This window comes from Emiliania huxleyi, assembly GCF_000372725.1.
Source record: "Emiliania huxleyi CCMP1516 unplaced genomic scaffold EMIHUscaffold_594, whole genome shotgun sequence".
Classification (NCBI taxonomy): domain Eukaryota; phylum Haptophyta; order Isochrysidales; family Noelaerhabdaceae; genus Emiliania; species Emiliania huxleyi.
In genome coordinates this window covers 28,348-40,114 of record NW_005197543.1, presented here as the reverse complement: position 1 = coordinate 40,114, position 11,767 = coordinate 28,348, and the positions used below count along the sequence as shown (strand labels likewise).

General features: G+C 66.1%; 1 protein-coding gene across 1 annotated transcript; it reads right to left on the bottom strand.

The window, feature by feature from the left end:
- Positions 1-539: 539 nt before the first annotated feature.
- Positions 540-8,269, bottom strand: EMIHUDRAFT_120207 (hypothetical protein; the record flags this gene model as incomplete). The annotated part of the gene is made up of 18 exons (XM_005764370.1): positions 540-767; positions 830-904; positions 1,089-1,649; positions 1,765-1,818; positions 1,936-1,957; positions 2,039-2,781; positions 2,895-3,245; positions 4,960-5,037; positions 5,144-5,230; positions 5,336-5,425; positions 5,532-5,609; positions 5,716-5,796; positions 5,903-5,983; positions 6,089-6,172; positions 6,269-6,349; positions 6,463-6,606; positions 7,177-7,524; positions 7,697-8,269. The coding sequence occupies 18 exons, from the start codon at positions 8,267-8,269 to the stop codon at positions 540-542; spliced, it is 3,759 nt and encodes a 1,252-aa protein (XP_005764427.1).
- Between the last annotated feature and the right edge of the window lie 3,498 nt (positions 8,270-11,767).

The following is an 11,767-nucleotide window of genomic DNA, read 5'->3' as shown; positions in this document are numbered from 1 at the left end:
CAGAGCCGGGAGGTGCGCGCGGTCGGTCGCGGGGGAGCGCAATGCGATGGCCTGAGCGAGGACGGCTGTGCCCCGCGCGTTAGCCGTGTCTGGGCTCTGGGGAGGTGAACGCGTCCTGTTGAGTGGTGGGATGTCGTGTGTGGGTGTTCGCCGCCTATATGCTCTATCCTGCGGCATGACGGACGCGTTTTGACAATCAAAATCTACCTCAAAATTTGCGGCCGCCCCTCGAAATTTGCTGATCAAAATTTGCGGTGGCCCGGATCGAAACCTGTACTTTGGCCAATTACACCAACGCGCGCGGGCCCTGAGATGCGCATGTGTGTTTTGTACACCGTGGGGGCATGGGACCCGTGTGTGTAGTGTGTATATCCAATATCGTTTGCATGTGACCGCCGACTCGTTTGACTCCTTCGCTCATCATATACATGGATACGGCTCTCGACACACATCAAAACCGTCTGCGTCTCACTTATGTGTTATGAGAGTTATGTGTGGTATATTGACCGCGCTCACCTCTACGGGATCATCCAAATCGATCATACCTGTTGCTGCACCGACGCCGATGACGACGCCTCGCCTCCAGAGACGTCGCGCGCCTCCGCAGAGCTGCGGCTGCTCATCTTGGCGAACACCCGGCTGAGGCCGTCAAAGCCGCGCCTCGCGAGGCTGGTGCTGCCCTCGGCGATGCTGCCCGAAACGAGGAGGTCCGCCCGCGACCGAGCGGCGGTCGCGCCGAGGCTCTTTGCCAGAAGCACGAGCGACACCTGAGGAGAGGGAGAGGCCTTCGTCACGAGGCTCGATGCGTGCAAAGCGAGCTGTGGGAAACAGAGCGCGCCTTGCGGTGGCGCCCGGGGAAGCACGACTTTGCCAGGTCCTTGTAGAGTCCGCCGGCGATGAGCTCCTGCGGCGTTGGAAGGAGAGGGTTGTGTGTGTGTGTGTGGGGGGGGGGGGGAGGCTCGGGAAAGCCGAGACTATCGCTCCTGCGGCGTGGTTTCAAAAAACTTGGAGAACTGGCAGCCGCCGAGCGCGGGGTCGTTCTCGTGCGCCGTGACGATCTTCAGCCTGTCCTGGCGCGCCTGCTTGACCTGCTCGGCCAGCCGCTCGTCGCTGACGAAGCTGTCCTCGTTGAGGTAGAGCAGCATGTGGGTCGCGGTGGCCGGCCGATCGTCGGTGGTGGAGATCGTGAGGCCGGTGAAGGCGGCGGCGATCTCGTTGGCCAAGTCCAGTGCGCCCGCGTTGGCCGGCGAGGCCCAGACCGTGACCCGTTTGGAAAAGGCGAGCGACTGGCTCTCGGGCTCGCCCGACACGCAGAGCGGGAGGGAGGTCTGGTTCAGATAGTTGGGCGAGCAGAGGAGCAGCGCCTGTGGTTCAAGTGGGGTCGGTCGGGAGACAGAGAGGACTGCGTAGCGGCTGGCTGTGGCCGGCGGCGCCTCGGCGATGATCTTGAGCGAGATGAGCTGAAACTCATCGATGCGATACCAGATCGTGAGCGGCCAGTCGTTGTCAAAGATGGCCGGCTGCAGCTCCTCGGGGCACTCTGCGCGCAGCGCCTGCAGCGTCCCGCCGCCCTTGTCAGGGTCCGCTTCTTGGACGAGGACCAGCGGCTTGTCCTTCTCGAGCGACGAGCGGATCTCGCGGAGGCAGTTCTGTGGCGCGGGAGAGGCGGGAGGTAAGGCCAGAGTGCGGTCTGGAGTCGGGGTGGGAGGGAGAGGCGCGCGCCTTGGAGCGGAAGTAGCCCCTCGAGAGGAAGAAGAGGATGACCTGCGAGCGCTGGATGTACTCCTCCAGCGCCCCAATGTCTTTGAGATCATCTACCTGCGCGCACACCGCGGTGCGTCAGAGTGGATGTGTGTGTGTAGCTCCGAAGCGGTGCTGAGCATCTGCGCGCGTCGAGGAAGATCTTGATGCCCGGCAGCAGCTGCTGGAGCTCACCCTTGATGACGGCGACGGCGTCCTGACCGGTCGACCTATTCGGAGGTGTGTGGTGACTCTATAGCGTTCCTGTTCCTCTTCTCCCTCCATAGCTGTGACTCACCAGATGTGGCTGTTGAAGAGGTGCCACGTGAGGCCAGTCCCGATGCTCATCTCGGGGGGCTGCTTGGTCGAGACGAGTCGGATCGTGGGGATCTTGGCGACGCGGCGGGCGGCAACGATGGCGCCCACGAGGAAGAAGGCGAGCACGACTGCGACGAGGACGATCATCGAGTTGACTACCCCATTGAGGCTGCGGAAGCCAAGGACTGCGTTGGCATCATCGACCCCGGAGCGTTCTTTGATGCCGAGGAAGATGGTGCTCCAGTTGGTGCCGAGGAAGAGAAGGAGGAGCACGAGACTGGTGGCGACGGCGAGCACGTTGTCCTCGACCCGCTTGTACGGCCGCACGACGGCGAGTGCGACGGCGTAGCAGGAGCAGATCAGGGTCGCCACCACGAGGCGAACAAAGGCGCGCTCCTCCGTTATCAGCAGCACAAAGCCCGTGAGCACGAGCTTGCGCGCCAGCTCGACCGCCTCCCACCAGTACCAGGTCTTCTCGTACTCCCGGTGGAGGAAGGCGGTGGCCCGGGTCAGCGCAGTCGGCGTCTTGGCCTGCAGCGGCTTGTAGCAGGCGGCGAGGAGCGACGTGAAGAGGACCAGCGAGCCGGCGGGCCAGAGGACGATGAGGCCGATGGCGAGGTCGGTGATGGACTCGTGCTCGCCGGTGCCACACTTGACGCTCGCGTCCTGCCGCATGTAGGAGACCTGCCGCGGCGACTCGTCGGGCGGGGAGACGGTGTAGGCCTATCAGCAGAACATTGCGAGGAGTGAGGGGTGGGGTTGTGAGCAATGGCAGTCATCAGCTGGAACGCCTGGCACGACCACGCGCGGAAGATGGAGGCGCTGATGGAGGGCACGAAGCAGAAGACGAGCACGAGGCCGGCCGGCGTGAGGTCCAGGAGGCCGAGGGCCGCCTCCGCGTACCACGATCTCTCGCGCGGCGCCGGGGCAGCACGCCAGCGGTGCAGGAGCCGCTGACTTATTCCCGCTCCCATTAGCAGCGCGATGAGGGCGACGGGGGAGAGAGCGATGACGAGGAGCCGCAGGCCGTAGCCGAGGCACTGCTCCGGCAGGAAAAAGCCAGCCCAGTCGATGGAGACGGCGTTGGCCAGCTTGTCCGTCCAGCGCGTGTACTCTCGCGGCAACCGCGCCGAGTAGGTGGAGGACAAGACGGTGCTGATCTGGTAGAAGCCAAACAGGATCTTGACCTTGGCCGTCATTCCGCCCACGACGTAGTACTTGACGACGCGGTCTGCAAAGCGGAGGATACAGCCGATGTAGGGCTCCTTCCGCCGCGGCATGTTGTAAGCCCAAGCCGCGAGGCCGCAAGCGACACAGAGGCCGAGGACGAGGCCGATGATGCGACCCGCAGCGGCGCCGCGCGCTGCGCACTCTTTGCACTCGTCGCCGTCGACGAGGTAGTGATTCTCCGCGGCGCAGAGCTGGCACTCGGGGCCTTCAAAGTCCGAAGCGCAGTACTCCGAGCCCGCCTCCTCCATCCTCCGGCGGCGAGAGGCCTCTCCCGCCACCGGCTCGCTGCCGGCGCATCGCGTCTTGCCGGCGTTGTCATTGCCGCCAAAGAGGCGGCACTCTGTCAGCACGGCGGAGGAGGGGCTGGCGCGCCAGAAGCCGCGCGGGAGGACGAGGGATGAAAGGGTAGTGTTGTCCGGGCAGACAGCGTTGGGCGCGCAAGGCTTGCAGTACTCGGTCGGAGAGGTGAAGATATCGTCCGCGTCGGCCGAGGTGTTACGCAAGTAGTAGCCGTCCATGCAAAACGAGCAGGTGACGCTGCCGTTGACCGAGCTGAGGGGGTGAGGACACGGGACGCACAGGCCCTGGCCAGCGTTGGCGGCGTAGCGGCCAGCCTCGCACGCGTCGCACGCGTCGCTGCCTTGACCCGACGAGGTGCCGGGAGGGCACGGCGTGCAGTTAGGCTGGCCCTCTTTCGCGGCGAAGGTGCCAGGCGAGCACGGCGTCGGATCGACGCTGCCCGTTGAGCAGGCGCTGCCGGCGGGGCAGGCCGTGCACTCGCTCGCGTCGGAGAGGTTGGTGGCGGTCGAGTACGACCCGGCGGGGCAGGGAAGGGGCACGCTCGTCCCCTCCGGGCAGTAGTGGCCAGTATCGCAGGGCGGGGGCTCATAGGTCGCCTCTGTGGGGCATTGGGAGCGTGCGGGGCAGCGGCCGGCGCAGCTGCTGCTCGACTGGTACTCGGGGTCGGCCGATCCGAGGAGGCCGGCGGCGCAGGCGAAGGGAAAGTCCAGCTCGACGGGGAGAAGCGGCAGCTGGTAGAGGTTCTCGCCAAGGAGGGAGTGGTCGCCGGTCTCGTTGTTCCAGTTGCACGGCTGCACGAAGGTTGGGGCCTGGCAATACCACTCGGGTGGGGTCGGGTCTTGCCTGCCCGCGCAATCGTCGCGGTGCTCAAGGCAAGCTGCTTGCTTAGCCCTCTCGGTGTACGGGTACGGATCGTATGAGCACGCCTCCCGGTACACCTCGCAGCGCGCGTTTGGCAGCCAGCGGCCGGCGGGGGCGGGGAGGGCGTAGGAGACCTCGCCAGCGAGCAGGAAGATGGAGCTCCCCTGACCCTCCGGGGCGGTGCAGCCGCTGATGAGGGTGCCGTCGCTCAGGGAGGTGCGCCCGCCCGCCGAGTAGAGGCCGCCGCCAGCCTCTGAGGCGATGCAGTTGGAGATGGCGGAGCGGGCTAGGCTGGCTGAACCCGACCTCACGTACACGGCTCCGCCTCGCGTGGCATTGCAGCCGGAGACGGTGGAGTCGGTCACGATCAGGTCGGTGTCCCTCGTGTATGTAGCTCCGCCGTCCTGCGGTTGCGAGGAGAGACCGGGGTGAGGCAGCCGTGGCCATCTCTATCTCTCGCCCCGCTGCCGTGCGGCGCTGCAGGGGTGTGGCTAGCTCTACGCGGCGCACTCCAGCAGAGCAGCCCGACACGGTGGAGCCGATTATCGAGACCGCACCGCTGTCCTCCGCGTAGACGACGCCGCCCTCCTGCGTTTGCGAGGAGAGACCGGGGTGAGGCAGCCGTGGCCATCTCTATCTCTCGCCCCGCTGCCGTGCGGCGCTGCAGGGGTGTGGCTAGCTCTACGCGGCGCACATAGCCAGCAGAGCAGCCCGACACGGTCGAGCCGCTTATCGAGACCGCACCGCTCTCATACGCGTAGACGTAGACGACGCCGCCGTACTGCGGTTGCGAGGAGAGACCGGGGTGAGGCAGCCGTGGCCCTCTCCAGCTCTCGCCCCGCTGCCGTGCGCCGCTGCTGGAGGCGGCTAGCTCTACGCTGCGCACCCGTTCAGCCGAGCAGCCCGACACGGTCGAGCCGATGATCGAGACCGCACCGCTGTCCTCCGCGTACCAGGCGTAGACGACGCCGCCCTCCTGCGGTTGCGAGGAGAGAGCGGGGTGAGGCAGCCGTGGCCCTCTCTATATCTCGCCCCGCTGCCGTGCGGCGCTGCAGGGGTGTGGCTAGCTCTACGCGGCGCACTCTAGCAGAGCAGCTCGTCACGGTGGAGCCGTTTATCGAGACCGCACCGCTCTCCTCCGCGTAGACGACGCCGCCCTCCTGCGGTTGCGAGGAGAGAGCGGGGTGAGGCAGCCGTGGCCCTCTCCATCTCTCGCCTCGCTGACGTGAGGCACTGCAAGGATGCGGCTAGCTCTACGCGGCGCACTTTGTCCGAAGAGCAGCCGGTCACGGTCGAGCCGATTATCGAGACCGCACCGCTGCTCGCCATGGCAACGACGCCGCCCTCCTGCGTTTGCGAGGAGAGACCGGGGTGAGGCAGCCGTGGCCCTCTCCAGCTCTCGCCCCGCTGCCGTGCGGCGCTGCAGGGGTGTGGCTAGCTCTACGCGGCGCACATAGCCAGTAGAGCAGCCCGACACGGTGGAGCCGATTATCGAGACCGCACCGCTGCCCTCCGCGTAGACGACGCCGCCGTACTGCGGTTGCGAGGAGAGAACGGGGTGAGGCAGCCGTGGCCCTCTCCATCTCTCGCCCCGCTGCCGTGCGCCGCTGCTGGAGGCGGCTAGCTCTACGCTGCGCACCCGTTCAGCCGAGCAGCCCGACACGGTCGAGTCGCTTATCGAGACCGCACCGCTCTCAACCGCCAAGACGACGCCGCCGCCCTCCTGCGGATGCGAGGAGAGAGCAGGGTGAGGCACCCGTGGCCCTCTTCATCCCTCTACCCGCTGCATGGAGAGCCTAGCTCTATCTATGCGGCGCACAGCTTCAGCCGAGCAGCTCGTCACGGTCGAGCCGATGATCGAGACCGCACCGCTCTCATACGCGGCGACGACGCCGCCAGACTGCGGTTGCGAGGACAGAGGGCAGCGGATGGTGGGACTCGTCTCTAAACTGCAGAATCCGGATCTCTCTCACACCGCTGCCATGGGCGGGGCTGCTAGGCTACGCGGCGCACCTCAGCCGAGCACCCTGTCATAGTCGAGTCGATGATCTCGATGTCGCCTGCGTTGTTCGCGTGCACAACGCCGCCGTACTCCTCCCCCTGCCCCTCCTCGCCCTCGTACTCCTCGCCCTCGTACTCCTCGTACTCCTCCCCCTCCTTCTTACACTCATCATCGACCCAGACGCCCCCGCAGGGTGAGGCTGCAGCCGCCCCTCTCCCGTTGACGAGGTTCAGCCCCCGCAGGGTGAGGCTGCAGCCGCCCGAGAGGTAAAAGAGCCTGGTCTCTCCCTGGCCGTCGAGCGTCGAGCCCTCGCCGCTGCTGGCGACGGTCACCTTGATGGTGGAGGTGCAGCTGATCTGGCTGAACAGCTTGAAGTGCGCACCGGGCGGCAGGTAGATTGAGATGTTGGCAGCAGCCTCCGTGATCAGGGAGCGGAGCTTGTCCTCGCTCGCCGCGGCGACATCGAAGCCGGGGGAGAGCGGCGGCAGCGGCGGCAGCGGCGGTAAAGGAGGCGGTGAAGGCGGCGACGGCGGCGACGGCGGCGTTGGTGGCGGTGCGGGCGGATCACCAAAGCAGCGCTTAGCGCAATCATGGGCACCAGTGTCAGGGAGACCATCGTCGTAGCAGGAGGCTCGGTTGGCATGGTAGATACAAAGCTCGCAAAAGCCGGCGTCAAAAGTACAGAACGATACGCCATCCTCCTCGCAGCCACACGGCTGCAGCACCTCGCCTTGTGGATCCGTGGGAGACGCGGCCGCCCTGCCGAAGCACAGCGCGGCGGTGGCCACGGCGGCTGGTTTGAGCGAAGTGAATTTGCTGAGTAGCACAAAGGCTCCTGCGCGCACGAGGCTCGTCTCGACCAGCTGCCCGGCAGCGACCGTGAGACCAGAGAAAAGAGAAGGGCTGGCGGAGTCCGGTTCGATCCGGACGGCGCCCGCGATGAGAGTGTACCCAGACTGGGCCGGGATGGGCAGCGACGCCTGGGCCTTGCCAGAGGCGGCCAAGCAGCCTGGTGGCTCCTCGGACTCGAGCGCAAGGTGACCTCCCGCCGTGGCGGGGTGGCGGGTGCGCACCTGGAGCGGCCAAAGGAGCGAGTGTTCATGCAGGGCAGACAGGGCAAACAGGCAGACAGGGCGGCGCGCGGGTGGGCAGACAGGGCAGCGCGCGGGTGGGCATAGCCAGAGGGGTGACGGTGTTTGGCAGCCCATGCAGCGGCGTGGGGAGTGCAGTGCGGGTCGCCAATACCTGATCCGCCCGATTCAGCTCGTCCTCGAGCAGCGAGGAGTTGGCGCGGGCAAAGGAGGCGCAGGCGCGCTGCCGGTCGGCGTAGCCGCTTGAGACGGAGAAGCGATCGGACTCGACCGCGTTCGAGTCGGAGATCCGGGTGGAGCGGAGCTCTGCAGGACACGCAAACTCCCCCAGCGCGGCCTTCAGACGCGCATCGACGGCCCGGTCGCTCTGGAGGAAGAGGAGGTGCCGGGGCGCTGCCGCTCGCCCGCCGCCCGCCGGCTTGGTCGTTGGCGGGCCGAGCGGGGCAAGGAGGCCGATGGACGCCTCAAGGGTCGTGAGAGGGGCGGACGCCGCATCCGGCGGGGCCTCGGTCTTGACAGAATCCTTGGTTGGGACTCGAGAAGTGTCCGCGACTCCGTCGTTCGCTCGCCACCCGCCGCCGGCTTGCATGCAAGATCCGGGAGGAAGAGGGCCGCCGAAGCGGACTGTTGGGCTTGAGACGCGCGGGCGCGCGGTCGCCGCGGCGAGGATGCTCGTGAAGGTGCAGAACATGAACTGCGGCTGCAAACCAGGCGGTGGCATCAGCATTTTTGTGGGTCGCTACTTGCTGTGAAGACACAGGTGCGTTTATGTGAAGACATTAGCGCCAGAGTTTCTTGACAGGTTACTTGTTTTCTTCTTGGGGAGTTGAGCTAGCACCGTCACTCGGACACCCTCTCTGGGTTGCCCTGCCGAGGCAAACTCGGCAGGAGCTTTTCTTCTTCTGCGTCGTGGTTCTCTCTTTTCGTGCTCATGGGACCCGTTGAACCGTCCGTGTTAGATAGTTTTGTGATTTGTTTCCTTCATCATCCATCAACCGTTTCTGAAAAAATGGAGCTCGGCTAGGGTTGCGCAGCGACAGGAGCGAGTTCGCGCTGCGCTAGGCTCAGACGGCGAGTTCGCGCTGCGCTAGGCTCAGTACGGCGGCGAGTACCGAGTTCGCGCTGTGCGGCCTGGCTCTCCTCTTGCGAAGATTTTATCTCTCGGCTGCGTTGGCTCGCCAAAGTCTTGTTGTTCTCGATGCTGCTCGATGGCGCTGACTTGGGAGTGTGTGTTTTCGTAGAGAAGGAAACACGCACGTCGTCCGGGTTCTGTCGAGCGTGCGGGCCGCCGGGCGGTTTTAGGGCGGAGGCCAGGGCGCCAGGCTTGCGAGAGGGCGAGAGCTAGTGCGAGAGTTAAACACACGACACACACACGACACGACAGGGACACAGTCACAGACACATCCACACACACACACACACACACACACACACACACACACACACGCACACACACACACACACACACACACACACACACACACACACACACACACACACACACACACACACACACACACACACACACACACACACACACACACACACACACACACACACACACACACACACACACACACACACACACACACACACACACACACACACTGCGCTCCCCTCAGCTCCCGCGCGGGCAGGGAGACGCGAGCCCGACGCAGTCCGGTGGTGGGGGCCCACGCGGCCAGCCCCTGCGTTGCAAAGGTTGGTGCTGAGCCGCCGCCGCCGCTCGCTCTCGAAAAGTGTCGCGCTGCTGCCCGTTCCCGGAGTTTGGTGGCCAGGGCCTCGCCTGAAGGAGCGGCCGGAGCGCGGCGAAAGACCGACGGGAAGTGGCCGCCGCATGCAGCCTCCGCGGAGGCTGCATGCGGCGGCCGCATCCTGGCGCTGCGCGCGACCGGCCCCTCTCGGTGTGCTCTGCGGAACGGCCTCGCTCGAACGCGCGCCTGCCGGGTCGGGGCGGTCACGGGACCGGCTGAAATTGCGGCCGCAGCTGCTTGGGGGGGTGAGGATGGCCGGGCTTGAACGGCTTCTCGCGAGCTACCCGCATCCCGACGCAGCAGCGATTTGGCATTCTATATCTTTCGCGGCCTTCGCCAGCGCAGGCGAGGCCTGGGAGACGGCGCTAAATTTCTTTTTACTCGCGCCCCCGCCCGCGCCGAGCCAAAGGAGCTCCGCGGAGCCGCCAGGCGCCCACCCCGGCGATTCGCTCGCTACGCGTCGCTCACCGCCGGGGCGGGCGCCTGGCGGCGCCGCTGCGCAAAAAGAAATCGCGCGCCCGCACCCTCCCTTTCATGTGTGTGTGTGTGTGTGTGTGTGTGTGGGGTGTGTGTGTGTGTGTGTGTGTGTGTGTGTGTGTGTGTGTGTGTGTGTGTGTGTGTGTGTGTGTGTGTGTGTGTGTGTGTGTGTGTGTGTGTGTGTGTGTGTGCACGCGGGGGGGAGGGGGGGACGTGCAACGCTCAGCGCGCAGCCCTTGACAGCCGCCCCGCGCGGGCGGGAGAGGAGCTTGGGAGAGAACTCCCCGTCACGGCGTCGGCCACTCGGCGGCGCTGTCGGCCCGCCTGGCGCCGCGCGAGGACGGGCTGGGGCAGAGGGGGTTCTTGAAGGCGGGCTGCCGAGCGGCCTCCGCCCGCCGCGCCGCCTCCTTGGCCTCGCGCTCGGCCTTGTCCCTTGAGCGCGGCGGCCGCCTCGGCCGAGATGCCCCACTTTTGGGAGACGACGTTGAGGCCCAGCTCGGGCGGCAGCTCCTCCACCGTCTGGTAGTCGTGCGTGAGCAGCTGGCCGGTGATCGAGTGGCGCGAGACGAGGTGGTGTTGGCCTGTTGCTCGTGCAAGTGCGGAGTGATCTGCAGCTGCACGCCCTCGTTCACGTGCGGCACGCCCTCCTCCTCGCCGTCGCCCCACGCCGCCGCCTCGCCGTCGCGCCGCCCTCGCCCGCCTCGCTCCGCGGCACCGCGGGCACCGCAACCTCCTCCGGCTCGACGCCCATCTCGCGCAGCCTGATCTCGGGTCATCTCGGGTGATCGCGGGGGGTGTCGGGTCACATTGGGCTTTTGGCACTGAAGAGCGACCACGAGAAATACCGGCGTTTTCTCAAGAGACTCGACCGAGCAAAAAGTCGCCGCACGCCGAGTCGCAGCTTGCCGCCGCCGTGGCGGGCAGGATGCCGGCCGGCCGCTCCCGCTGTCGGGCGCATCCGGCGAGACTCGCCTCACCCCCGCCGCGCCGGCGAGCTGCGAGGGAACCATCCCAACGGCTGCCGTCCCCCGGCTGGCGGCGTGAGAGGCCTCGGGAGGGCTCACCGAGGGCCGGCGCACGCGATGCAGGCACTACCAAGGTCCTGGCAACCGCTCCGCGACCACCTCATCACATGAGACGACTGCTGTAGGACGGTCCCCGCCCAGAACTCGACGAGACCGCCACACCAACACTAACTGCGCTTCGGCGCCCGATCTGGATTTTGGCCTCCCGACGCGATTTCCGACCCCCGACGCGAAGATATCGTCCCGAGTCTCACTACTCGCCCCTCCATCCTGTAGGTCCGGACCTTGCCTGCTCAGTAGCCGCGATGAATCGTCGCCCTCATCGTCCGCGGTCATCCTTTCAGCCTCGGGCTGGCTTTTTGAGACCCTCGCGTTTGCCCATCTCGGCCGTTTACGACGCGTCACGCCTTCCCTCGTGCCGCAAGTAGGCGTGTGCGTCATGACTCCGGTGCCAGCTACACGGCCACACCGCGGGACAACGTGCCGGGACGGATCCATCCGACCCACGGGTGCCCAAGCCGCCTCGCGCGCCTCAGCCCGCCGGGCCCCTCGGCGGCCAGTGTGGGGTGGATACGGCGGTGATAAAACCCCTCTGACAGCAGCGCCTCACGGCGTGGGCTGCGAGGTCACTCGGGGTGACCCAGGGGGCGGCGGGGGAGCAATCTCCCGCCGGAGCAGCGGGTGAGATTCCCGCTACTCGCTCGAGTTTGAGGTGCGCCACGCCTCGCCTGTGCTGCCTTCCCGGCCGCCCCAGCCGCCCTCACCGTTCCTCATCCCCTCCCCCACCCTCTCCCCTACGGGCTCTGGTCCTCCCCTCCCCCTTCTTCACCTTCTTCCTCTCTTTCTCCCCCCCTTTTTTCCCCTTCTTTCCCCCTTTCTCTTCCTCTCCTCCTCTTCTTTTTTCTTCTCTCTTTTCCTTTCTTCTTTCTTCTCCTTCTTTTCTCTCATCCTTTCTTTTTTCTTCTCTCC